Here is a 26,001-nt window from a genome sequence, read left to right on the forward strand (position 1 = left end):
TTTGAATCAAGCAGTGTCTCACCCTGACAGAAGGTATAGATCAATACCCAGGCTAGGACTCTCCTAGACCACCCTCCCCCGGTTCAAAGTCTCTGTCCTCTAAACGTGCATCCAGGTATTGAGTTGTGGCGGGGAAGAAACCAAGTCATGATATAACTTCCCCTCTGTATAGTTTCTTTCAGCTTGCTGGAAAGATCTATGCTTGTGACCCAGGGGCGAGGGGTGGGGGGTGGGAACACCTTGGTCAAGCATTCTACTTTTGCTCTCTGAGAAGTCTCCATTATATACAGTTCCTGGGATAGTGGATTCTCTTTAATGGGGCATCTGCTCATCTGGTTATTCCATTGTTGTACCTGAAAGGCTGGTTGTGGGTGTTCCAACCTCACAACATATTTCAGTAAACACACACATAGCAAAAGTTTGTAACTTCACATACAATGACGGCACATACAATCCAACAGGATATTAACATTCAACAGATCAAAACTTTCAAAATGATACCTCACATGGCATACTTTGTACAAAACATATCATAATTATGTTACAGTGATGAATATGAGGGTTCCCGGGTGCTGCTTTGAGCTACAGGGTGCCACAATTAGGTATTAGGGATATACTTGGTATAAGTGAAAATAAAAATTGAGGAAGTAATGCTGCATGGTAATCACAACTGCACTAAACTTAGAGAAAACAACTGCTGATTTACATTCCTTTTAATGTCTCACATTGTGTTTTAGGTGCTATAACCCAGTAACGGTTTGGTATTTCTGTCCTCAGCCATGCAGGCTTGTCTAAATGAGCAACAGTACAAGATCTTTATTTCCAAGACTAACAGAACTCTCTGTGACTGGCACCTTTCCTTACTTCATTTCATGATGATCTCTCAGTGTAATCAACTGGTCCTGTAGAATTTTATGTTATCTGAGTACTAGTTGGTCCCAGCCAGTTACTTGGTACTGGTACTTCAGGATTTTGCAACCGATTTTGTAACTTAGGTTTCTATTGCTCTTAGCATTATAAAAGCTTGTTTTTACAAAAACTAAATTTTGAGCCAAAATATGAGTTGACAATGTCACTTCAGTTAACTAGTGTGTTGGGAAGATTAATTTTTGTGAAGCATTTCAAGATCTTTGGCCAAACAAATGCAAAGTGGTGCGTATTACTATTATTAGAGAGAGAGAGGATGCAGTCAGAAGAAGACAGGAAAAAATCCCTCAACAGTTTCCATTTTTTTAAAAAAGCTTTCCGACTCAATGGCCCAAAAGGCTCCATCCCCTTAGCTCCCAGTGGTCACGGTTCTCAGTCAATGGGAGCTGCGGAGCCAGCACTCGGGGCGGGGACAGCACGCAGAGCATCCTTGACCGCCCATGTGCCTAGGGGCCGCAGGGACCTGGCAGCTGCTTCCGGGAGACATGCAGAGCCAAGGCAGGTAGGGAGCCTGCCTTAGCCCCGGGCTCCCACTGCACCGCTGACTGCAGCCACCAGGGTCCTTTTCAACTCGGTGTTCTGGTCAAAAACTGGGTACCTGGCAACCCTAGGGTATACTCATGTTATGTTTTCAAGTGTTTCCTCTGTAACCATGAGGGCTAGAAACTTATTTTATTAAAATAAAAACTGGGAGAAGTTTGGGAAGGACACAGGGGCTTTGCCCCCTCAAAACTGCAAATGTTGGGCAGGCACGGAATTCCTCGCCCCCACCCACCCACCCACCCACCCACATGGCTCCATTGGCCTGACTGGAGCTGCCCCCCAAATACAGAAATCAAACTGCACCCATGATTCATATACAATCGCTTGCTTCCAGCAGCGGGGGCTTTAAAAAATAACACCAAAAATAGAAAAGGAATACTTGTGGCACCTTACTCTGAAACCAAAAATAGAAAGACTGGTGATAAAAATTACATGATTTGGCAGTACTGTAAACATAGCAACCCATGTACTATAGCATTGAGTTCTTGAAAGACAATGAACAAAAGTTACTTTCACCTCACCAATTTTCACTGTTCGAGCTAAGAGAAGAGTAGATACAAACAGCATAAACTGTGACAAGAAAGATCAGTTTTAATAATTTAAGATATTGTGGCAGTCGGACTTTTGGAGTAAAATTCTCACTCTCAATCTAGACTTTTATGCCAGATAAAAAGGCTGAAGCAGCATAAAGGGGTCCTAAAAGCTCCATATCCAGGCAGGAGAGGATTTTCCTGGCATACACTCTGCGGAAGGCAGTCTTAAGGTTATTTGAATTTGAGCTTTTCATATCGCTCAGGGCTCTTAATATACGCCAGGCAGTGCTATGGCTCTTAATACATGCCACAACCTAGACAATTTTGGGCCCCTGTCTATGTTACACCAGGGAATACTACAGCCCTCAGAGCAGCCCAGGTCTGGGAAGGCAGTGAGATGACAAAGCGCGCTTAGTTCCATTCCCCTCCCCACAGTCACTGAGCTTAGAGTTGAGAATCTCAGAGGTACAACACAGAATCTCTCACTTGGATCTTAACATTCATCCACTACGTGGCTTTAGACATTATTCATCATTCTTGATGTTATTTATTATCTGCGGAGGCGTAGAAAAATTTGGATTCCATCACAGAACTTTTATCTAAAAGATTAAAGCAGTCCTGTGTACGAGGGCAATATTTAAATTCTGATCCTTTCAAGAGAACTTTAAAAAAAAAGTAGTTTTCTATTTTTTTTAAATAAATAAAAAACAGTCACAGTATTACGTGTAATTTAGGTGAAGAAATGTATTTACTTGCAGTATATGATTATTGATGCTTCAACAGTTTTATTTGGCAGGTACGACTCCTATTTTGCAGATGTGAAAACTGAGGCACAGAGGCCTAAATTTTCAAAAGTGATTTGTGATTTTTGATGTCCAACCTGAGGCAAATTGAAGCTGGTTGAAGGCACTCAGCCCTGCTGGAAACCAGTGCACAACACAGTGTTTAGAATTGGGCACCCAAAATCACTAATCATTTTCAAACTCTTAGGCCAAAATTTTTAAGTAATTTGAACAAGGTCACATAGATTTCTGTAGCTGACTTGAGAAAAGATCCTATTACTCCTTATTTGGGAGCACCAAGCCCTAGGTCGCACTCCCTAAATAGTGCAGAAAAGGAAATCCCTAGAATTACTAATTCACCTCTTAAGGATATACTTAAAGTTACAGACAACATGTTTCCCTAAATTACTTCCATCAAACCAATCAGTTCTAGTACAGTGTCTCTGTTGGCTATCTATGGTAGCCAGCAGGAAACATATTAAAGCTATCAAGAATATTCAGTCGGAAAAGCAAAATGAAAAGAAAAAAAAATCAGGACTGCAGCCAATGCAACCAGGCCCTCTTATTTTTTGTGTTCTATTCAGTTTTGAGCCAAATAAATTGCTGAAGGCAATTTCCAATCAACAATTCTGGAACAAAATGGTTACTACCTTTAAGCAGCTAAAGACAATTAGTAATATAGGCAGGCTATTATGGGAGGCATTTGGAGGACCTAAAGCATTCCTAGATCATGACTGCAATCTGAAGGAGTTAGACCAGTGGCTCTCAACCTTTCTTACTGTACCCCTTTCAGGAGTCTGATTTGTCTTGCATACCCCCAAGTTTCACTTCACTTAAACTACTTGCTTACAGAATCAAACATAAAAATACAAAGAAGTGTCACAGCATGCTATTACTGAAAAACTGTCTACTTTCTCATTACTACCATATAATTATAAAATAAATCAATTGGAATATAAATATTGTACTTACATTTCACTGTATAATATATAGAGCAGTATAAACAAGTCATTGTCTGTATGAAATTTTAATTTGTACTGACTTCGCGAGTGCTTTTTATGTAGCTTGTTGTAAAACTAGGCAAGTATCTAGATGAGTTGATGTACCCCCGAAAGACCTCTGCATAACCACAGGTGTACGCATACCCCTGGTTGAGAACCACTGATTTAGTCTAACCAATCATTTAATTAAGCACAAACCTTTATAAGAGGCACTTCAGTTGTATACTTGTTTCATTAAAAAAAAAAACACCTCCTTCATTACAAAGCAGGCTCTGAAGAAATCATAAGGCATAATACTGTAGCCAAAAAAAGAAAATTTTCATTTAGAAATTTATTTTCTCTCAAATATGTAGACTGCAACAGGGGGGCTTGCCCTTTAAGGGCTACAGGTCCGTGGCAGTATAGGGCAGGGCTTAAAAAACATCCCTGGCACCTAGTTGCTCAAAGACAAAATAAATTAAACTAGTAAAAAATGCCTGTAATATATATACACACCGCCAAGACCTGAAGAAAAGCTCCGTTTAAGCTGAAAAGCTTGTCCCTTTCACCAACAGAAGTTGGTCCAATATAAGATATTACCTCACCCACCTTTTCTCTCTAATAAAATATTTCCTTTCTTGCCCCATCCCAAATCAATTTTAGCCCTCCCCCATCCGTCTCCATGCATCTCTTAGCAGGCTCTTCTTCACGTTTGCATGTTGCGTCAACTGTCTGCTTAGCTTCCCTCCCTCTAACAAGATTCTCTTGGTAATCAGCTGCCCAGAGAAAGAGGAGACTGGCAGTGGCAACAACATTCTCTTGGATACATATAAGCTGTCTCCACCCAGCAGAGGCCTCTACACCCTCAACTTTGTACTGAAACAGAGCGACAGCATGAGTGGAAGAGCTGAGAGAAAGAACTTCTGCATAGTGGACGAGGACCCTGCCTGTCCAGGAGCAGAGGGGATAGCTGTGGGAAGGAGGCAGCATTTGAAAAATTCACCAGCCTTCTGCTATACAGAGTTGGATATACAAGTGGGGCAACACCACCTTGTTAAGAAGCCCTGCTGCCATGCCCAGATGTTGGGAGGAGGTGGAGAATGCTATCCTTCACATCATTTGAAAGCTACACCTTTCATATCAGATTTGGTTTAGGCAGTGTTTCATTAATTTGAAGCTATCTCCTCTTAGGTACTGGAAGAGAGAAAACAACTTTCTATTTCTTCTCTTTCCACCAAAGCTTCTGTAGTGCTGGAGTCAGGGGAGAAAGAAAAGAGATCTCTGCTACTCTACTCATCTCCTATCATCATTTTTATCTTTAAAAAAAAAAAACAACAAACAAAAAACAAAAAACCACACACAAAAAAAACTCAAAAAACAAAAAACCATACTGTCATAAAGCAACTTCTGTTTGGGAAAGAATGTGAAAAAAGGATACATTCAGGACTGAAGTTTGCTAATAGCATTGCACAAGAGCACTATATAGGCTTCTAGCTGTCAGTTTGATAAGATTTAGTAATCCACCCCTGTAGCTTTTCTTAATTAAAATAAATCTAGACAAGATCTCTTTAGAAGGAAAGAAGCTGTGATTCTGTAAATGGAAATTGACATACTGAATATATCTGTATGCCAATCTAAGGAAAGATTTTTATCTTCCCAAAATTATTGGTAGCCTTTCACAACTGTATACATGCTGTGCTAAAAACAATGAAAGCTTACATTCCATTCTTTTAATTTTTTGTTAACAAAGCACATCGGTTTAATCAAAGTCTATACTTTGATATACTGTACCTTTTCTGGTGGTCCTAACAATCGTCTCAGAAAACAGTAAAGGGCTTCCATTGGAAACTTCATCTATAGGCTTCTCTGGTGGTTTGTTGGCAATACTTTCTTTCTTCATTTCCTGTATGGGAGGAAAAAGGAAAGACAGCTTACAAGATGTCTCACAGGATACTCTCAAGTCTCAAGTGTCCAGTACTGGAAAAAGTCATAGATGTGAACTGTGATAAGTCCCAAAGGCTCAAAGTCTGACAGCTAGACTCATCCATGTTTTTTTTCTATTTCACAATAATTTGGGTTATTCTTGCTCTTCTCTGCAGAAAGCAGACAGTTACACTCTTACTATTGGTATGGTAATGACAGGTTATTGCCACTCCAGTACATGGAACAACTGGACAAATTTTTGAACTGGCCATCTATCATATTTAACGGCTTCCAAACATGTAATTAAATGAAGGTAATTTAAAAAAAAATCACCCAGTGGGCAACTCAATATTATGTCAGCTAAAATCTTTAAACTGCCTCTCCCTTCTCACAAGAAGAAAAATATTTCAATTCAAACTGCTGTATTTTTAAACACACACTGTGTATACAGCCACAATGTAATAAATAATATTTCTTCCACAACTCCGAGACATATTTACAAGTGAAAATGTCACAATGAAAACCAAGCAATATTCAGGTTAATAGATTATCAAAATTTTCCCCAATCAGTGTTTTAAAAGGGTTAATCTCACCAATTTAATAACATTTTGTCTGTAATATGTCTGCCTTCTATTTTATCAGCAACACCTAAAATTACTGTAGCTGAACAATTACCGCAAAGTATTTTTCACCATTGTTCCAACATGAATACTTGTGCATTTGACAATGTAGCACAGAGTCTGCTACATAGTTACCCTTGTAAAGGCAGTTAAGTCAGTTTGTCCTGTTGTTTTTGTAGGCATTTCAACACAGCAACAGGGAGATATGAAAACTTTTTTTTTAAATAGGAAAATCTGACTAACACTACAAATATTGTAATGGGCACCCAGGGCAGGTGGTATACCAGCTACTACTGATAACATTTTTCAACTGACTGCCTTTTAAGGAGACTGTCTCTTTAGCAGTGGACAGGGGAAAAACAAGTGGAGTGAACTTTCATCATAGCAATACTGCTCCCTCCCTCATCGCTGCGCCAAAGGTAAAGGTTTTCCCAATAGTTCACAGTTAATTCTCATTAAACAAATATTTACAGCACATATGCAGGAACACCATTCTACAAACCTTTCATGCAGACCTTAAAATACAAATCTACTTTCAGTTCTTATTTGACCCCCTCGCTGTAATATCTGAACGCCACAAAATCTTTAACAATCTTCACAACATCCTTCTGAAGTCACACCGGAAGTCTGTAATGGAGTAGTAAACTGAACCTGGGTCTCCTAAATTCCAGGCTAGAGCCCCACCCTCTGACTCATCTTTAACTTTTTTGTTCAAATTCTAACAAATATCTAAACTTACATTTTATTTCTACAATTTCAGACCCCAAATGTCTCAGCAGTAATATTGGGAATCCTCTGGATTTTTTTCTAAAGCTTTTTATTAAATGTAGCCCCCAAACAGTACTACTTAACCAGACATTGTATTGTTCATTAATTGTATGAACCTGAGATGTCTGCCACTTCTCCAAAATGCATGCACGTGGGATGCAATTAATGCATAGATCTCAGAAAGTGGAAGTTGTATAATGCTGCACCTTTAAGGAGCGAAAGTGTCTGTGACTGTGCATGAGCTTCCCAAGCAGTACATAGCATCATATCCCTATGCTTACTATGCATGATCCAGGAAGTATACTCCAAAAATGATGCATGTGTTTAAAAAGGTAACAATACTCTTTAAAAATAGACTAGTCCAGTACATGGATTGTTACAAAAGTATATTTTTAAAATCTTAAAATGGCAGGAAAGAATGAACTTGTTCATTCTAAATCTGGAGTTCCCAAGCTCAGTTTGCAACTCTAAGTGACAGACTATTTGCCAGAATATCAAATGGATACTGACAATTTAAGTGGAAGGAGCTAGTATGTCAAAACATTAGTCTTCTTCTCCTCCTCCTCAGAGGTCCTGCCTTATTGCCAGAGGTAGTTTCTTATGAACCACTGCAAATGGATTTTTCAGAACCTCATGTCAATATGAAACTCAATGTTCTTCAACTAACAAGAGTCAGAAATTAACTTCTACAGTCACCAGTAGCAAATAGGACACTTTTCTTTGTTGAATAAGGAGCGTGGGAAAAGTAATAAGCCAGCAATTTCTGCAGAATATGATTTTCAATACAAAAAACTCCATTCACAGCTCTAAAGGAGAAAGCTGCCTTATGTGAATGAGTGAAGTGCAGCCTTCCAGAGTCTGCAGACACAACTCTAGTGCTTCTGCTCCAGTTTATAGCTTTCCCACCAAGCACCACTGTTCAATTTACAAAACTCCTGGAGCTGGAGGAAAGAGTGAGCCACAAGCTGCATCTTTAAAGGGAATTGGGCTCTACCTCACTAATGAGGGATTAGCTACCTACGCCTCAAACACACACACAGCTGATCTTGATGAGGTGGGCCAACTATCAGATCCGGGTGGGAAGGAGTCAGGAGCTTTCCATAAAAGGCTGGGGAGGCAACAAACTTATCAAATGTCTACTAGCCAGGGACTGACAAAGATGCAGCCCCATCCCACTTCCAGAGATCAAGGATGGCAGCATCCTCATGCCCATCACCTGTAGGTTGGAGTGGGGGCTGGAACTCTCACCTGCATTTCCCCTGAACTTCATGGGCAGGGCTCTTCTCCCCTTCATTGTTCATATTAGCCTTTGCCTAATACTCCGCCCCATTCCACTCCACTATCTGTAGATTTTAATAGCTACCACCCCACAGCTAATTAAGGGGGTTGTCTCTCCCCTAAACTCCTACTGATGTCAGAGGGCACCAAATTCTGACTTATGCAAGGTCCTGTGCCACAAGAGGCTGGTCTTGATTAATCACTTTAGGGCAAGCCACAGATGGCTCCAAATCCTTAACTGCTTGTGGTGCTCTCTAGGAGACAACAGATTTCATAGCTGATAGGGTGTCTTCCATAAAGTTTTTTGAGTTAAACTAATGAAAAAGGGACCATAGAAGAGATGAATGGCACTCTCTCACACACACTACATATTTAAAAAAAAGAAGTTTTCCTGGCATCACATGAATAAAAATGACATTTTCATATCTCATACCAATAATATGTTCACTACCTCTTGAGTCTGTGATTCTAAGGACTCCAGCAAAGATGTCCAGAAGTAGAGGAAGAAATCTCTTATTCTGAAAGTTGAATGCTGTGTATCTAAGGCAGGGGTTCTCAAACTTCATTGCACCGCAACCCCCTTCTGACAACAAAATTACTACATGACCTCAGGAGGGGGGATCGAAGCCTGAGCTCGCCCGAGCCCCATCACCCTGGGTGGGGGACAAAGCCCAAGGGCTTCAGCCCCAGGGAGGGAGCCCTCAGGCTTTAGCCCTGGGCTGCAGCAAATCTAAGCCAGCCCTGGTAACCCCATTAAAACAGGGTCCCAACCCACTTTTGGGTCCCAACTCACAGTTTGAGAACCGCTGATCAAAGGAACACCTGAACCAAATGACCCCAAACTAGCACCACAAAACCCTGCCCCAGGCACCGATGAGGCATAGCACTTTTCAAAACAACCTGGTGTATGTGCACTTGAAATATCAGCTTTTAAATCAGCAGCTTTGTTCTCGGGGCAAAACTTCCTAAAGAAGCCCCTTTAGAATGTCAGCAGAGAGTAATGTCCACATCACACATTCTCAACAAACTGTGGAAAGCAGGACTCATACTCGCACTCCCTGGGTATTGCTTGGGTTCAATGACTTCACCATATTACCTTGAGTCACTCAGTTACTCTGATGTCAGGCTGCCTGCAAACAAGCTCTAGTCAAACTGAGCATGTGCAAATGACTTTCTTTGGCGCCTCGGTTTGGCTCAAGTCACACCGGACATTTATTTTTATTCTAAATAACTTTTAAAAATATTGCTTCCCCAAAGAGGCAGTGGATTCTGGATAAAAACTTAAGAGGGTGATATTGGTTTGGGGCAAATCAGAGCCATAGTCTAAATTGCAGGTGTGTGCTAAAATAACTACACGAATGATAATGTTTTGATGACAATTTTAAGGGGTCTGTAGCTAAGAAATCCCTTGCCAGAATGATACCCAAATTTGAACCCTTAATCCTATCCCAGACCTCCATGAGTCAAAGCAATTTTCAAGACAACACCAGAAAGCCTGTGAATTTTAAAACACTGAGAAACTGGCTGATAAACAGCAAGTTAATCTCCACCTTCATTATAGTAGGTTACCTCTCCCATAGGGTGACCATATTTCCCAAAGGGAAAACAGGACACCATGCATGGTTGGCCTGAGGCACCCTCACTGCAGAGCTGGGCCCAGCTGCTCACCTGAGGTGCCCCCCCCCAAAACTACCACTGGTCACTCAAACCCTGCCAGTCCCCCACTCGAGGTTGTTGCTGGAACACTGTCGGCCCCCCATGCACTGGAACTCTTCTCCCCCCCCCCGCCCACAGCCTGCACCGGGATGGCATCTCTGCTCACCCCCCTGCATGGTCCTCTGCATCACAACCCACTTTTTTGACAAATGTAGACATTTGTCCCATTTGCTTTTGCTAACTTGATCGGTTGGCAAGAGCAAACGGGACCAATGCCCTCTTTTGCCAAAAACATCAGGATGGCTGGGACAGAGCATGAAAAAAGCGACTGTTCCAGCCAAAATGGGATGTATGGTCACCCTACCCATATAATAAAGCAAAAGTTAGTATACAAAGCTTCAAGACTATCCTATTTGACAGATGTATCAACATGTAAGAGGATTTAAGCAAAAGAAAAAAAATAAAAACCTTCTTGAATGCAATCTTTCATCTTTTCTTAATCTTTCAAGAATTATTAATTACAGTAGAACCTCATAGTTACAAACACCTGGGGAATGGAGGTTGTTTGTAACTCTGAAATGTCTGTAACTCAACAAAATGTTATGGTTGTTCTTTCAAAAGTTTACAAACTGAACTTTGACTTAATACAGCTTTGAAACTTTACTATGCAAAAGAAAAATGTTGCTTGTAATCATCTTAATTGAAATGAAACAAACACTGAAACAGTTTCCTTACCGCATCATTTTTTTTTTTTAAACTTTCCCTTTTTTTAGCAGTTTATATTTAACAAAGTACTATACTATATTTGCTTTTTGGGGGGAGGGGGTGTATGTGTCTCTTGCTGCCTGATTGTGTACTTCCGGTTCCAAATGAGGTATGTGGTTGACTGGTCAGTTTGTAACTCTGGTGTTCCTAACTCTGAGGTTCTACTGTAGACTGATGACATTTATCCAGTCTGTATATAATTAGCAAATTCTGCGAGTGGTGTTCAATAATAGGGTTGCTAATTTGTGCACACACAAAAAAAGCCTTTAGCAAACCCAATTTTTTTCTATTTCTATTTGTATTTATATATATAGCTTTGCTTACAGAATCTGCTCACTCACTGCCCTTGAAGGACACAGTCTAACTACTGTGTCTGTATATAGTCCTCTCTACCAAAATATTTCCTTTAATACAGAGGAAGTACTCAAATCAGTTCTGTCACCATAGTTACAGCTAATACTTGTTGGGGGAAGAGTAGTAAACCACCTCCAAGACCCTGAGAAAAATCTGCTCAGAGGTATTAGAAACAAAATCCGAAAGTCACCACAGAGGTATTAATTTTTTTCTAAATTGCATGTTTAAAAAGTCTAGCACTAATAGGCGAAGGGTCTCAGTAGTATTTTTGTGATTACTCATAATACTACTTCACTTTATTAGTTTACCATTCTACCCTCACTAGAGGGAAGTTCTGCCATTTTTATTAAATGAAAATTTTAACTTACTCAACTGATTCTTCCAACAAAGCATTTACAATCCTCACTGTGTAAATGGACTAAAAACAATTGAGTAAATTGCTGCAAGGTTTCCACAGCAACCACTGCAACACAAAAAGCTGTTCTGTGCTAATTTGAAGATGAAAGGTTTCAGACAGTAGGTCATTTTCATTTCTCAAAGCTGTAGAAAGCTATGCAAATGTATGTGCAAATTATTGTCACAGACCAAGATAATTTATCCAAGGCTTGAAAAAGGAAAACTGATTCTTTAACTCCCTTCCTCCCTGAATGTAATCAAATTAATCTATATGCAGTCACAAAGCTTTTGAAAAACAAAAAAACAACAGTAAATAACAGAGGCAAGTTAAGAAGTAATAAGACATTTTACAACTCAAAAACCGAATGCCTACCTGTACAATGCTTGAAGCCAAATATGGTAATAGTAATAAGAATACAGAATCAGAAGCCTAGAGGGATGGCAAGCAACACATTCTAATCATCAGAATAGGATAACAGAAACATCTTAACCCCTCTGATATGAAGAACGTAACTGTGAGGTTTCTACAACTCTTCTCCTGTCTTTCATACTCCTAAACCGATTGTGTATATTTTAAGAGATACAACTTATTGTTATTTCCTCCAAATTGTTGTCTACAATTTAAAACAAAGCAAGATTTAAAACATTTTTACATCAAACCTCACAGTATTTCTGCTGCAAATCTCTTGTACTAATCAACAACCACGACACCCCGTCAACTGAAGATCAGTTTTGGCACCAATGAGAACGTTATCCAGTTAGAAAGATGATGGCTGCATTTAAAAGGGACATGCAGCGCTCAAGGGCAAGGATATAAAGGTGAAGTGAAGCAGTAAAGTAGCAAACCCCTGCAGGGATATACAGAAACCCATTGGCCTCTGCTGTCCACTCTCCACAAAATCCTTCAAGATTAACTGGATTTTGTGTCTCCTTTATTATGTGTTGGGATTATCACTGTTTATGGTATTATCACAACACTAATTTAACCATAAATTCTTTTATTATATCCAAAGGCCAGATGGCATTTATACAATTACTCTAAACACCCCTAAAAAGCCTAAATAATATGCAATTTACTACATCCAGACACTAACAAAACATTTATAACCATTTCATCAAGATACTTACACATGGGTCAAACCCATAGGTGCTTAGAACCATATTGATCAACTCCAACTCAGTCAGGCAGATATTACCAATAAATGAGGCTATGTTTAGTTGCGGGTATTTTTAGTAAAAGACATGGACAGGTTAAAAAAAAAAAAAAATCAGTCATGACTTGTACTATATATCCTTGACTAAGACTTGCCGGGGGGGGGGGGGGGGGGGAAGAGGGCTGCCCAGGGACCCCGTGGGTGCTTGGGGAGGGAGATGACGATGCATGGCCTGGGACCCCTGCTGGTGCTGGGGGGGGGGGGGCGCGGGTGGCTCAAGACCCCCACTCATGCTGGAGGGACATGGGCAGAGCCAGCAGGCTGCCTACCTGGCTCCGCACCTCCCATCCCCCCCCGGAGCATCAGGAGAGTTTAGGTGTGCGAAGGGGCAGGGGTTGGGGCAATGGATGGGGTGAGGCAGGCACTGGGCAGCACTTACCTGGGGTGCTCCCCAGAAACAGCGACATCCCCCTCACTTAGCTCCTAGGGGGAGGTGTGGCCAGACAGCTCTGTGGGCTGCCTCCGCCCGCCCAGAGTGCTGGCTTTGCAGCTCCCATCGCCCGTGAACCCTGGCCAATGGGAACTGCAGGGGTGATGCCTGCAGGTGGAGGCAGTGTGCAGAGCTGTCTGGCCAGCCTCTGCCTAGGAGCTGAGCGAGGGTGATGTCACCACTTCCAGGGAGCCCCCCAGGTAAGCGCTGCCCAGAGCCCACCTCACCCCATCCCATGCCCCAATCCCCGCCCCCTCCCACGCTCAAACTCTGCTGCTGGTGGGATTGGGGGGCAGTGGCCCGAGACTGCCCCAGCAGCGGGCAATGGCCAGTGCAAGTGGCACAGGGGCTGCCTGAGCTGCCCCTGAGCCAGGCACACTGACTGCTGAAGAAGTCACGGAATCCATGACTTTCATGACAAACTCGCAGCCTTAGCAATAAACCCTATTTTCTCCCCTCCTTCTTGCTGATCAAACAGTGTTTCCACTGCACTGGGGTTTACATGGGCCCTAATTTTTAATATAGCACTGGTATGTGGGGTAGTGTCTTCTAATTCAGATTCACTTTGTATTATTTAAAACCATCTGCAATCACCTCTATTGGTCAGAGGTTTGTTTGTTTGTTTTTTTAATAAAGAAACTCTGTCTTATTTCATTAGTTATTCCTGAACTAGACATCCTCCCTACTCCATTCCTTCTGGCCTTATAACTCATTATTCTCAAGTCCTATCTTTTATTTGCTAGTTACGGTCTTTCTTTACAAACTTAAGCTAACTTTAATTATCTAATTTTATATTTATTCTACATTATTAAACAGACATAACAACCAATCACAAGGCATTGTCTGAAGGGACGGAACTAGGGGCCAGGCACCAAAAGCACAGATTGAGTGTGAAATGGAGAAACTCCATTAGCTAGTCCTAACAGCAGTAGGCTCTTATGTACATCACCCACTAGAGGAGGATATAACTTATCAGTCTCCTGGTTTCCTCTAGGACTTCTACTAATCAAAACTTCAGCAGATTAACTCCAGCAGTCCTTTTTGGCTATTGACTTATTTCTAAACCACAGCCTTTTAAACATCTCACTGAGCTCTTTGATTTGTTTATGTTGCTTTCAGAGTCCAGCACATAGCCTATTTCAGTGGCTCACATGATCTCCATCTACTGGAAGCCCTAATCCTGCAAACAATTATGCACATGCTGAACCTTCCCTTCTGAGAGTAGCTCCATTGTTTTCAGTGGGAATGCTCACAACATATAAAGTTAAGTATGCACAGGATCAGGGCCTACAGTGCTTCTTCTTGCAGGGAATTCACTTTCTGACTGAACTCACCTCACTGCTTTTTGTCTCACTTTCTTCCTCTGGTGCAAAGAAATTACTGGACCCCATCCATCATTTGTTGGCAGTACTGTCTGCTTGATTGCACAGATGTGTGTGAAGCCCTACAATTCTTGTTAGACTGATGGCCTTAGTAAAGTTGAAAGGTTTGTCATCTATAACTTACTCCATTACTCCTAATAGATATTTTATAACCTATCATGCGTTGACCTAAAATCACTGCAATATCGGGGCATAAATGAGTAATTGAGAAGCAGTAATGAGTTGTGTGGAAATGCATAGGCTCTGGAACAAATCCATGTCAGACATTAATATAAACAATTTAGATTTAGTGCAAGTATAGGAGGTTCCTGTATTGTATTTTCCTGTCAAGGTGATTACATATTAATAAAAAGAAAAGCAGTACTTGTGGCACCTTAGAGACTAACAAATTTATTAGAGCATAAGCTTTCGTGAGCTACAGCTCACTTCATCGGATGCATTTGGTGGAAAAAACAGAGGAGAGATTTATATACACACACAGAGAACATGAAACAATGGGTTTATCATACACACTGTAAGGAGAGTGATCACTTAAGATAAGCCATCACCAGCAGCAGGGGGGGGAAAAGGAGGAAAACCTTTCATGGTGACAAGCAAGGTAGGCTAATTCCAGCAGTGAACAAGAATATCTGAGGAACAGTGGGGGGTGGGGGGGAGAAATACCATGGGGAAATAGTTTTACTTTGTGTAATGACTCATCCATTCCCAGTCTCTATTCAAACCTAAGTTAATTGTATCCAGTTTGCAAATTAATTCCAATTCAGCAGTCTCTCGTTGGAGTCTGTTTTTACAGTCTCATTCCAATCTACCACCTCATCAGGTCTCTAACCTATCCATCAGGGGTTGGAAGAATTTCAGTGCATATATATTTCCTTGGAATTGGTTAAAAAAAAAAAAGTCCAACTCTTGCTCCCTTGGAGTTTTCATAACTGCAAGAGGACACTTCACCGATTTCACAGTTCAGTGTGGAATTTCAAAGAACCATGGAATTGTCGTATCAGATTCGCAAAAAGAAAAGAAGTACTTGTGACACCTTGGAGACTAACAAATTTATTAGAGCATAAGCTTTCATGAGTTACAGCTCACTTCATCGGATGCATTTGGTGGAAAATACAGGGGGGAGATTGATACACACGCACAGAAAATATGAAACAATGGGTTTTATCATACACACTGTAAGGAGAGTGATCACTTAAGATAAGCCATCACCAGCAGCGGGGGAGGAGGAAAACCTTTCATGATGACAAGCAAGGTAGGCTATTTCCAGCAGTGAACAAGAATATCTGAGGAACAGTGGGGGGTGGGGGGGAGAAATAACATGGGGAAATAGTTTTACTTTGTGTAATGACTCATCCATTCCCAGTCTCTATTCAAACCTAAGTTAATTGTATCCAGTTTGCAAATTAATTCCAATTCAGCAGTCTCTCGTTGGAGTCTGTTTTTGAAGCTTTTTTGTTGAAGGATAGCCACTCTTAGGTCTGTAATCGAGTGACCAGAGAGACTGAAGTGTTCTCCAACTGGTTTTTGAATGTTATAATTCTTGATGTCTGATTTGTGTCCATTCATTCTTTTACGTAGAGACTGTCCAGTTTGACCTATGTACATGGCAGAGGGGCATTGCTGGCACATGATGGCATATATCACATTGGTAGATGCGCAGGTGAATGAGCCTCTGAGAGTGTGGCTGATCTGATTAGGCCCTATGATGATATCCCCTGAATAGATATGTGGACAGAGTTGGCAACGGGCTTTGTTGCAAGGATAGGTTCCTGGGTTAGTGGTTCTGTTGTGTGGTGTGTGGTTGCTGGTGAGTATTTGCTTCAGATTGGGGGGCTGTCTGTAAGCAAGGACTGGCCTGTCTCCCAAGATCCCATCATAGGGCCTAATCACATCAGCCACACTATCAGAGGCTTGTTCACCTGCGCATCTACCAATGTGTTATATGCCATCATGTGCAAGCAATGCCCCTCTGCCATGTACATTGGCCAAACTGGACAGTCTCTACGTAAAAGAATGAATGGACACAAATCAGACGTCAAGAATTATAACATTCAAAAACCAGTTGGAGAACACTTCAATCTCTCTGGTTACTCAATTACAGACCTAAGAGTGGCTATACTTCAACAAAAAAGCTTCAAAAACAGACTCCAACGAGAGACTGCTGAATTGGAATTAATTTGCAAACTGGATACAATTAACTTAGGCTTGAATAGAGACTGGGAATGGATGAGTCATTACACAAAGTAAAACTATTTCCCCATGGTATTTCTCCCCCCCACCCCACCCCACCCCCCACTGTTCCTCTGATATTCTTGTTAACTGCTGGAATTAGCCTACCTTGCTTGTCACCATGAAAGATTTTCCTCCTTCCCCCCCCCCCCCCCCCCGCGCTGCTGGTGATGGCTTATCTTAAGTGATCACTCTCCTTACGGTGTGTATGATAAACCCATTGTTTCATGTTCTCTGTGTGTGTGTATATATAAATCTCTCCTCTGTTTTTTCCACCAAATGCATCCGATGAAGTGAGCCGTAGCTTATGAAAGCTTATGCTCTAATAAATTTGTTAGTCTCTAAGGTGCCACAAGTACTCCTTTTCTTTTTGCGAATACAGACTAACACGGCTGCTACTCTGAAACCTGTACATATTAATAAAATGTCAGCTGGCATGAAAGAATAAGAGGAAATAAACTCCAATAGCTGGCATATTTTAGAGTGAATTAAGATTACTGAACCATTGCTGTAAACTCCTGCATGTATTAAACATTCCCTACTCAAACCTTCCCATGGACCCAGGTGCTGAAGCACTCTGCCCAAGTCACATCCTGCTGAGGTTTGAACCCCAACGGCGGCTTCTACATCAAATTCAAGCACCTCACCTTCCTCTCCAAGGCCCTACATAAATCTTAGTCTGCCTACCTCTCAATTTCTTCTTCTTGCTCTCTTGCTTTTCCCACTCTCGACTTAGCACCTCCTTTATGTCTTCTTAAATCTCATCTTCAAGCAATCCCTCCTTTTCAATAAACCCTACATTTTCCCTTTTCTGAAACAGCTATGTTGTGTTGCATCTTGTATATGTTGGTCTCATCCTAAAGAAGTTCAGAATAGGAACTATGTACGTAAACTGCCTTGTATATGTAGAAAGTTAATTACTGTAGATATTTAAAGTATAATAATAAACTCCATAGATCCCAAGTAAACTCTCAGCTCTATTTTATAGAAGCACGATAGACTTTTTGTGTTGCTTTTCAGTAGTGGTTCCTGTTCCAGGCAATAAACATAGCTCTCAACCCTTCCATTCAGAGAAAACTATTCAATGCACTTCTTCAATTTAGATTATTAGCTGCAACTAAAAACAGCCAAGAAGAGAAGAAAGGTGAAGGGAGGTGGGGAGAGAGAGAAGGGGGAAAAGGCGAGCTGCAGAGAGAGAGGAGAGGGAAGGAAATAAACAGCTCTAACTGCCTTAGAGAAGCAGGGTGAAAAAAAATTCAGACCATTTACCTATTGAGATTTAGGTTCTCTGGAGGGATAAGCCACATGAAGTGAGCTGTAGCTCACGAAAGCTTATGCTCTAATAAATTTGTTAGTCTCTAAGGTGCCACAAGTACTCCTTTTCTTTTTGCGAATACAGACTAACACGGCTGCTACTCTGAAACCACATTACAAGAAGACAGATAGAGTACGACATTCAAATACATGCTAAAGATCTTTAAAACGTATGCTCTGTCAAGACTCAAAATGAGAAGTAAAACAACAAATGGGAAAAAAACACAGAAACAATGTGTAATGTATGTATTTAACTAAAAGAGATTAGTCTGAGTCACAAGGTGCAGTTCTGGACCTATCTTCACCCATTTCAAAGGAGTAGGGAAGTTCAACTCTGCTATTCTATTTCAGGTCCCTTTCTTTCTTTATTATTATTATTATTTTTAATTTCTATTATGATAGTCATACAGCAGAGTCCCACAATGCTAGGCACTGTAAAACACATAAAACGACGGGCCCTGCCCTGAGAACCTTATAATCTAGATTTAAGAAAAAAAATCACAACAGATGAATACAGATAAACAGGGGAAACACAGCGATACAATGATACAAAACTGGTCAGGACGAAAGCAGTGGTCACAAATTACCAGCTGACTAACCCTTGTCAAGTTTTTCTAGGCATCATGGAAAAGGCGAGTTTTAAGGAGGGATGTGACAGAGAATACTGAGGATACTGTGGATATGGGTGGCCAGTGAACCGGCCTTTGGGGGAGACTAGCTCCCAGACCCTCCCCTTCTGCCCCTCCCCTGCAGGAGCCCAGAGAACCCCCACTGCAGCCCCAGGCCTGGGCCGCATGGGCAATCCCCAGACCCAGAGTGCCCAGTGGCACGGCAGCAGCGAACCCCAGCCCCTGAGTGCTGGGTGGGCAGCACGGCCCCAGTGCCAGTCACCTTGAGTCCTGGCGGCAGGGCCACGGAAGAGAACCGGGAACCTCAGATGGGAGGCTGGGGGCATAGCATGGGCAGGGCCAAGCCAAGCCAAGCTGTTTGGAGAGGCACAGCCTCCCCCAGCCTATTATACCCGCCACCCATGTTTGTGGATGTTTACAGGAAGAGCCTCCCTTGTATAAGAGGCATCATGGAAAAAAAGAAAGGTGCTTCTTTGTCAATTTAACAAATAGGCGATGAAGGTGGACATTGTTGGCAGAGCAGAGGTGGGAATCAACTTCTCATAGTGCATTACAGATGATCGGTAGCAAAAGGATAGGCCATGAAAGGCCTTAAAAATGAAGACAAGTTTGGTCCTGATGCAAATTTATAGAAAATTTTCAGAAATGCAAAATCATGAGACTGAAAATAATATCTTACAAAGGCACAAACAGTGAGATTGCAAAAGGTTTGGGTAGGCTGGAGATGAAGCAGAAAGTACGAGTGATGTACTTTGCACTACAGCAGAATCGCCTGTTAGTGCCCAGCAATGTTGTCTCCAGTACTCATTTCTAGTTTTTAATCCTCAACCAAGGATTTGTTCCATTTAACATACAGAGAGTGGCGTGGCACCAAGCTTTGGTGCAGCAAGAATTATCTTGGGGAGGCTGATTGCAACCAGCTCTCCTGTCATCAAATAGTCTAACAGCAGTAGAGAAGCCCCTGCCTCTCCCCCTCTCCATAACCTTCATGGCACTGGAGAGACTGCGAGGCTTTCAACTGCCACTGAGTCAAAGCACTCTCTCCCTCACCATGATCACAGCAACACAGAGAAGGCTCTATACAGTTTCAGTGACCCATTGGGTCTAACAACAACCACACCCCCACATACTCCCTACTCTGATTGTGACAGCTGTGGAGGGGCACTGAAAGTTCTATCTGCCAGCCAGTTCTCTGCCCTATCATAGCAGAAAGAAAGGAAACAGACCCCATTGTGCTATTTCTGCATGCCTATTCAAGCTCCTGAATAGAAACAACAGTGCATTGGAGGCCCCATTTTTCTCCAAAAGAGTCAAACCACCATTACCTGCTTAGAAAGTACAAGATTGTTCTTTATCTAGAGAAAAACAGAATTATGAGTTTATAAGAATAGGTGTATATAATTGTGCTTCCCTCACACACAAGATATTACTTTTCTGAGACATGAATAAAAGGAAGATTACCCAAAAGAGTCAGTTCTTCTATTTAGTCTAGTATAAATATTTCTGCTGAGAGCATAGCAAAGGCTCTCTCGCTGATATGCAAGATGCTTCTTGAAATCATTCATTTAAAAGGCTGCATCTTTGTTCTTCCTTCCTCTGTTCACAATCACACAATCTGAAGTAGATAAACAGATATGGAAAAATAACTTTCTTAGAAACAAGAAATTGCAGACATTATGGTAAAGTATAATGCATTAAACAAGGCATAAAGCATTGCCTATGATACATGCAGGTTCAGTGAGTGACAAGAAGCACAAATTCTCTGTGCAGAATCCTCAACATACCAGGCAATCCTTTATAGCAGGATTTTCTAATGAGAGCATTAACTGAGTCATCCACTGCCTTGAGTCCTCAGTTTAGAATCATGGGAAAGATAGATTTATTTATTTATTTATTTATTTATTGGTGAAAGGATTTTTCTTTTCCAAATGATCTTCAGTGAAGGGAAAAAATAAAGTAAAATCCCTATGCAAAACAAAAACACTTCAACTTTGAAATACTGAAGTTTTTATTTCAGCTACTGTTTTTAAAATATGCCACAGTGATAGCCCAAACATTCATTTCCCTCTCCAGTCCAAAAAAATATACACAAATTCCCAGTCTCTACTCACATAATTCTTTTTTATATCAGAGCACAAAGCCTTACCTAAACCTTTTTATGCCACAAATTACACATATTGGTAAAAGCTTATTGTTCCTTGACAGAGCTGCCTTCAAATGTATGTCACTCTATTAACCCAATAATCCAAGCCTTTACAGCCTTTGATTATGAAGACAACAAAGGAAAGTCCACTGTATCTACCAAAAACATAAAACAAACCGTGAAATCCCATTGATTGCAAGATGCAGACAAGGGCAAAATCCAGTTCTCTGTGTCTTAAGGAGTCTTCTCACAAAAGTTGCGTTTTTACCCTCAAAAAGAAAAAAAGTCATGAAAATATCTTCCTAGAAAAACAATTACAGGAATGTTTGTTTGCATCACCAGCTCTATTAAAGTTGGCAAGCATTAATGCAATAAAATCCTGTATTAAATCAGGGTTAATGAGATTAGGAGTAGACACATCATTATTTAACTCACACTCCATGTGAGCAGGGTATGCTGCCAGACTTGTAAATCAGAGATCAGAATTTAACACTATTCCTTCTGAGATCTGACAGTCTAGGCCTAAAGGTCTTTTTATAAATATTGCTGGAAACCACCTGCCAAGTTCATAGAAATTGATGTTACAGCCCTGATTTTCACAAGTGCTGAGCACCCACAACTCCAGCAGGAAGTTAATGAAAGTTGCAGGTGCTCAGCACCTCAGAAAAATCAGGTTCCACAAATAATAAAGTTTTTACATGTCATAATGAAAAATGTGTTTCCTACTTCCTCTCTTTCAATCCAAGACATTTCATCTGCACCTCTTCCTGCACATACCAGATGCAATTCAGGCTATTCCCTGAGGCTCTGGGGCTAGGAAACATACCTTCTGGCCTCTTTTATAAATAAAATAAAATAAAAATAAATCTAGTGTGTCCTTTTGGGTCTCAACCTACTGCTGAAGTCCCTAACACTCATAACCCATATATAACTGACATTCAAGAGTATATCCCAGAAAACAGATCATCTTCTTTGGAAATAAAGTAGTCAGAAAAGCTGCTGAGTCACTGGCAAGGTTTCTAATTATCCACATAAGGAACTGGTGTGGGATCATGGAGCATTTCTCTTTAGAGGTAGGCCGGGGAATTCATAGGAAGTCTTTGACTTAACCCTGAAGAGCTCCTGATCGATGAGGACAGCCAATTTGCCGAGTCCCAAGAGTAGAGAGCACGTACCCTTCAAGGAGGCATCTCAGAGAAGTCTTGACTGACATGGAGTAATGCAGAGTTACAGTAACAATAACCCTTCCAGCCTCTGAGTCCCTCTCTCCAGGCAGAGGGAAGGCACACTGGCTGGGAGCAGAGATAGCTGAACTCGGTGTCTTTCCTGAGGTCTAGTCACAGATGGAGCATCTCATGTCCTTAAGCTTACTCCATTCTGTCTACTCTGCCATGGTTGGGGAAAGGGGAACAGGCAGATAGAAGACCAGTGGGTTGATCTGTTCAGAAGCATGCCCTTTATGTTTTATATTCTCTGAAGGGAGAAGAGTGAGTAGGAAAAAAGATCTTGCTCACTCCTGCTCCAAAGCTGCTGAGAATGAGGCGTAAGACTAGAAAGGGGGTGGCCATGCCCCAGAGGCATGTCAGAGCTGCCTTCAGTATTTGTAGAAAGAAAGGTGCAACCCGCATATCTCACACTGAGGAGGAGGCCAAGATCCAGAATTATTCGTTTACAAATGCGATTGGCATGTTACCTTTGAAGTAACGTGTCACATGGAAATTTCTCACCTCAGTTTCTCAATCCTATACTTATTCAGCACTCCCTCTTACAACACCAGTATGAAACTTGGTACAAACATCAAGGGATATCACAGCAATGTAAATTTCTCGTTTTTAAAAATCTTCTGCGACAAGTTGGGTCTTTTCCCTCTCCCAAAAAAAAAAAAAAAAAAAAGTGTTTTGTTTTAAACTTCAAACAAGAGGACCTATTTAAGCCTTGCCTGCGCTAGAGAAATGCAATGCGCTAACCACTACATGGTCCCCCAGCACATCCAGAACAGATCTCATGTCCACACACAAAAAGCGCTGTCAATGTTGCACATGCACAACCACTGTCATTTGGATAAGACTTGTTTCAAAGAAAGGCTAACCTCTGTATGGTCCTCCAAGGTGACATTGTTAACTGGTGAAATGCCAGTGTGAATGGAAATCACAGGTATTAAAACCACAAGAGTGCCTTTAGGGAGGGGGAAGTATAAGACCATGGAAAATCTTGTCAATTGCTTCTCTGACAATGTCAGTAACATCTTTGATGGTTGATGGTCCAGCCCCTTTAAGGAGTTGTGGGTCTCGGGGCCAGCCAACCCTGTTCCATAACATGCCCTGTAAGGGAGCAGCGGACAAGCTGAGGAATGGGAGCTAGGTATTAATCAGGGAACTATCTCCTGAATAGGATAAAAACCTGGCAGTTAGTGGACTCTGGGATAGAGGCTCTGTAAAGCAGGGCTGGAACCTGGCCTGGGGGAAGCCAGCTTGAACCACTACATTGCCCCACAAAGGGGGTCTGTGGAATCCCTTAACCCACGGGGGAAGCAGTGCACAGCCCCAGGAAGGCAGGCTATGGAATCTTTTAACCGGGGGAAAAGGTTTGGGTCTGACGGGCCAAAGTAGACTGGATTTTTATGAAGACTTAATAAACTGGACCCCAGCAAGGTGAAATATTACTGTGCGTGCTCTGGGCTGTGAACAAGTTGTTTGGAGAAGCAAGAGAACTGAGAGCAGTGTGCCTACAGGGCCATTCCATGTCATGAGGGGGACATGCTCTCGAATAGCACCTTGCCACAACCTTGCATAGACTGAACAGAGGGGAGGATTTAAGGATGGGGGTTGAGGATAGAAAACAGGCAGAAGGGGTGGTGCAACAGTGCTGTTTGATCATACAGAGTCCAAGTACTTTAACAAGGATAAGGGAACTCCTGGAGTTACTGTACTGCCCTGTTGAAATTGCTTTAATACAGTATTCATTGACTGACGCTACTGGTTCAGAGTTAGTAAGTGGAAAAATCGAGGTTCCTGGACCCAACAAGTTGGCTGCACTGCTCAGCCTGAAGTTTCATTATGGGCTTTTAATGAATAGTAGGTAAAGCTGCACATTTAACAAAAACCACCTGGGCTATCCAGAATCAAAAGAAAAGCCCATCCATTTGTCTGAATTCAGGTCAATTAAAGCTTATAGTGAAAAATCTAAATGTAATCTTAAGTACGGAGGCTCAAATAATTGTGTGTGAAGTAGCTGCAGAACTGGGCCTTCATTCTGCTAAATGGCAATTTGTGAAGCTCTCAGAACAGGGAAAATGAATGGAAAATGAATGGGTAGGTGAGGTAATATCTTTTATTGGACTAACTTCTGCATGTCAATATCAGTTTTCCTCCTGCTAGAACATTCTATCCTAAAAGTACAGTTGTCTCCTTAAAATATATATATTAAAATATAAAAAGATACAGAGCGTATTCACGCTACAAAAAAAGCTGGAATGATTTATATAAATACATGCATCTCTGAGGGTAGGGGGCAATCTCTCTCACAACAGAAGGAAGTATCCTCTCCTTTGTGGTATGGATCAAGTGTAGGAAAACTTGAAAGCACAGCTTCTCTAATCTATATCCACAGGTTGTCCCATGAATTCAATAGGTCTAGTCATGTACTAAATCAATCTTAATTGGAAGGAAGGATATATTTGGCCCTTGGAAATTAGCCACAAACAGTCATCCTGAAATAACTTAAGAATAATGGAGAAAGAGGGTTGCTAATGACAAACACAATAATAAAAGGCCACTAAATCACATCATACAAGAAAAATGCAACATGTATACCTGTGACCGACTTTTTACTATGTAAACAATACATAGTATGAAACTATCTCCCCTCTCTCTCCAGTGTTAGCCAGAATTGTCTGGTTAAATTATCTGAATATCTGATTACAGTTTTTCTTGATTAGATTAATTCTAATCAAATCAAAGTAGGAGTCCAATATGGCTACCAGAATGCAGAAAGTTAAGATAAGCCACTAAATCTGTCTGTAACAGCCACTTTGATCTACAACTCATGCTTGTATTGCTTTGAAGTCTGAACTTCAAGCTGTCAGCTGTTGCTACAGTACATGTAAATTTAAAAAGTCTCATGTGCTTGTAAAGATGGGCACTTAAGAAGACATCAGCAGTTACAAAAACTGAAGCAGTACAGATGCTGGGGTTTAAAATGCCTGAATGTGCCATATCTAAAAACCTACTTAAAGAATGCTAACCGTATCTCCTGGTGTTTCGAGTTTAAAAATTTTGTTTCTTTCAACAAAAAGCTGGCTAGCACTCCAACAGAGTTGCTACCATTTGTGATCCATGGTGTTGGTTTTGATTCAATCAGCTTAGCACGTTTAAGGCAGCATGCGTGTTGTCTACTTTAGACTTTTAAACATATTGTGCGTCAGCTAACACATGCTAAATTTTAAATACTGGTCCTGACAAGGCCTGTTGTTCTCAGGACTGATAGGCGCTTGGCCTCAATATACTGGGAAATAGTGCAGACATAAAACACATCCTTTTTCTCGGTAAGGGACAGACCCGGGCACAGACGAGAGAAAGCATGAATGCAGAGCGCAGCTGCTGTGGTCTCTCGATGGAAGGACCTAGATGGCAGTTAGTTTGAGGAGAAGCTGAATCCATGGGATTGAAAAAAAATTTGAAGAGGGATGAAAAAAGGGGCTTTGAGCAGAGCCGCAGAGTTGATGTGAGGACTGAATTGGGCACCTGCTTCCTTCAGGGATCCAAGGCCCTGATCTTCTCAGAGAGGGAAGACAGATGCTCCTTTCACCTCTCTACCATATCAATGTGGCAGTTGGGCACAGCCCCCAGTGAGAAGCCTTGGGATCCAGGGAAGATTTCGGGCTGGGGGACGGGGGGCAGGGGAAGAGACAGAGGAGACTGTTTGGCTTTACCTTAGTGCTTCCCTTGAACTTCTGCTTTCCCAGAAAGGATGGAATTTTTCTAATTACTACCCAACCCGCAACAAGGAGAAACTAAAGCTGCATCTGAATCTGACAGAAAGCTAAGCCACTGGCTAGTACAGTCCACAACATTGTCTCTTCTGCTTGAACTATTGTTTCTTACCGTTCTTCAAGGACAATTATCAGCCAGACATTA

The 26,001-nt window shown here is 41.5% G+C and overlaps 1 protein-coding gene across 3 annotated transcripts in view; it reads right to left on the minus strand.

Moving 5' to 3' along the window:
• The window catches only part of SH3KBP1 (SH3 domain containing kinase binding protein 1), a 368,642-nt gene that overhangs the window by 231,191 nt on the left and 111,450 nt on the right, over positions 1–26,001 (minus strand). For 2 of the 3 annotated variants that reach the window (XM_038386662.2, XM_038386663.2), the window contains exon 3: positions 5,557–5,668. In XM_038386662.2, the coding sequence (XP_038242590.1) occupies positions 5,557–5,668 (112 nt within the window). Of the gene's footprint in view, positions 1–5,556; positions 5,669–17,519; positions 17,531–26,001 lie in introns of those variants that run through there. The other variant, XM_043504627.1, reaches the window with a different exon arrangement.

The sequence above is a fragment of the Dermochelys coriacea genome, chromosome 1 (genome assembly GCF_009764565.3).
Source record: "Dermochelys coriacea isolate rDerCor1 chromosome 1, rDerCor1.pri.v4, whole genome shotgun sequence".
NCBI lineage: Eukaryota > Metazoa > Chordata > Testudines > Dermochelyidae > Dermochelys > Dermochelys coriacea.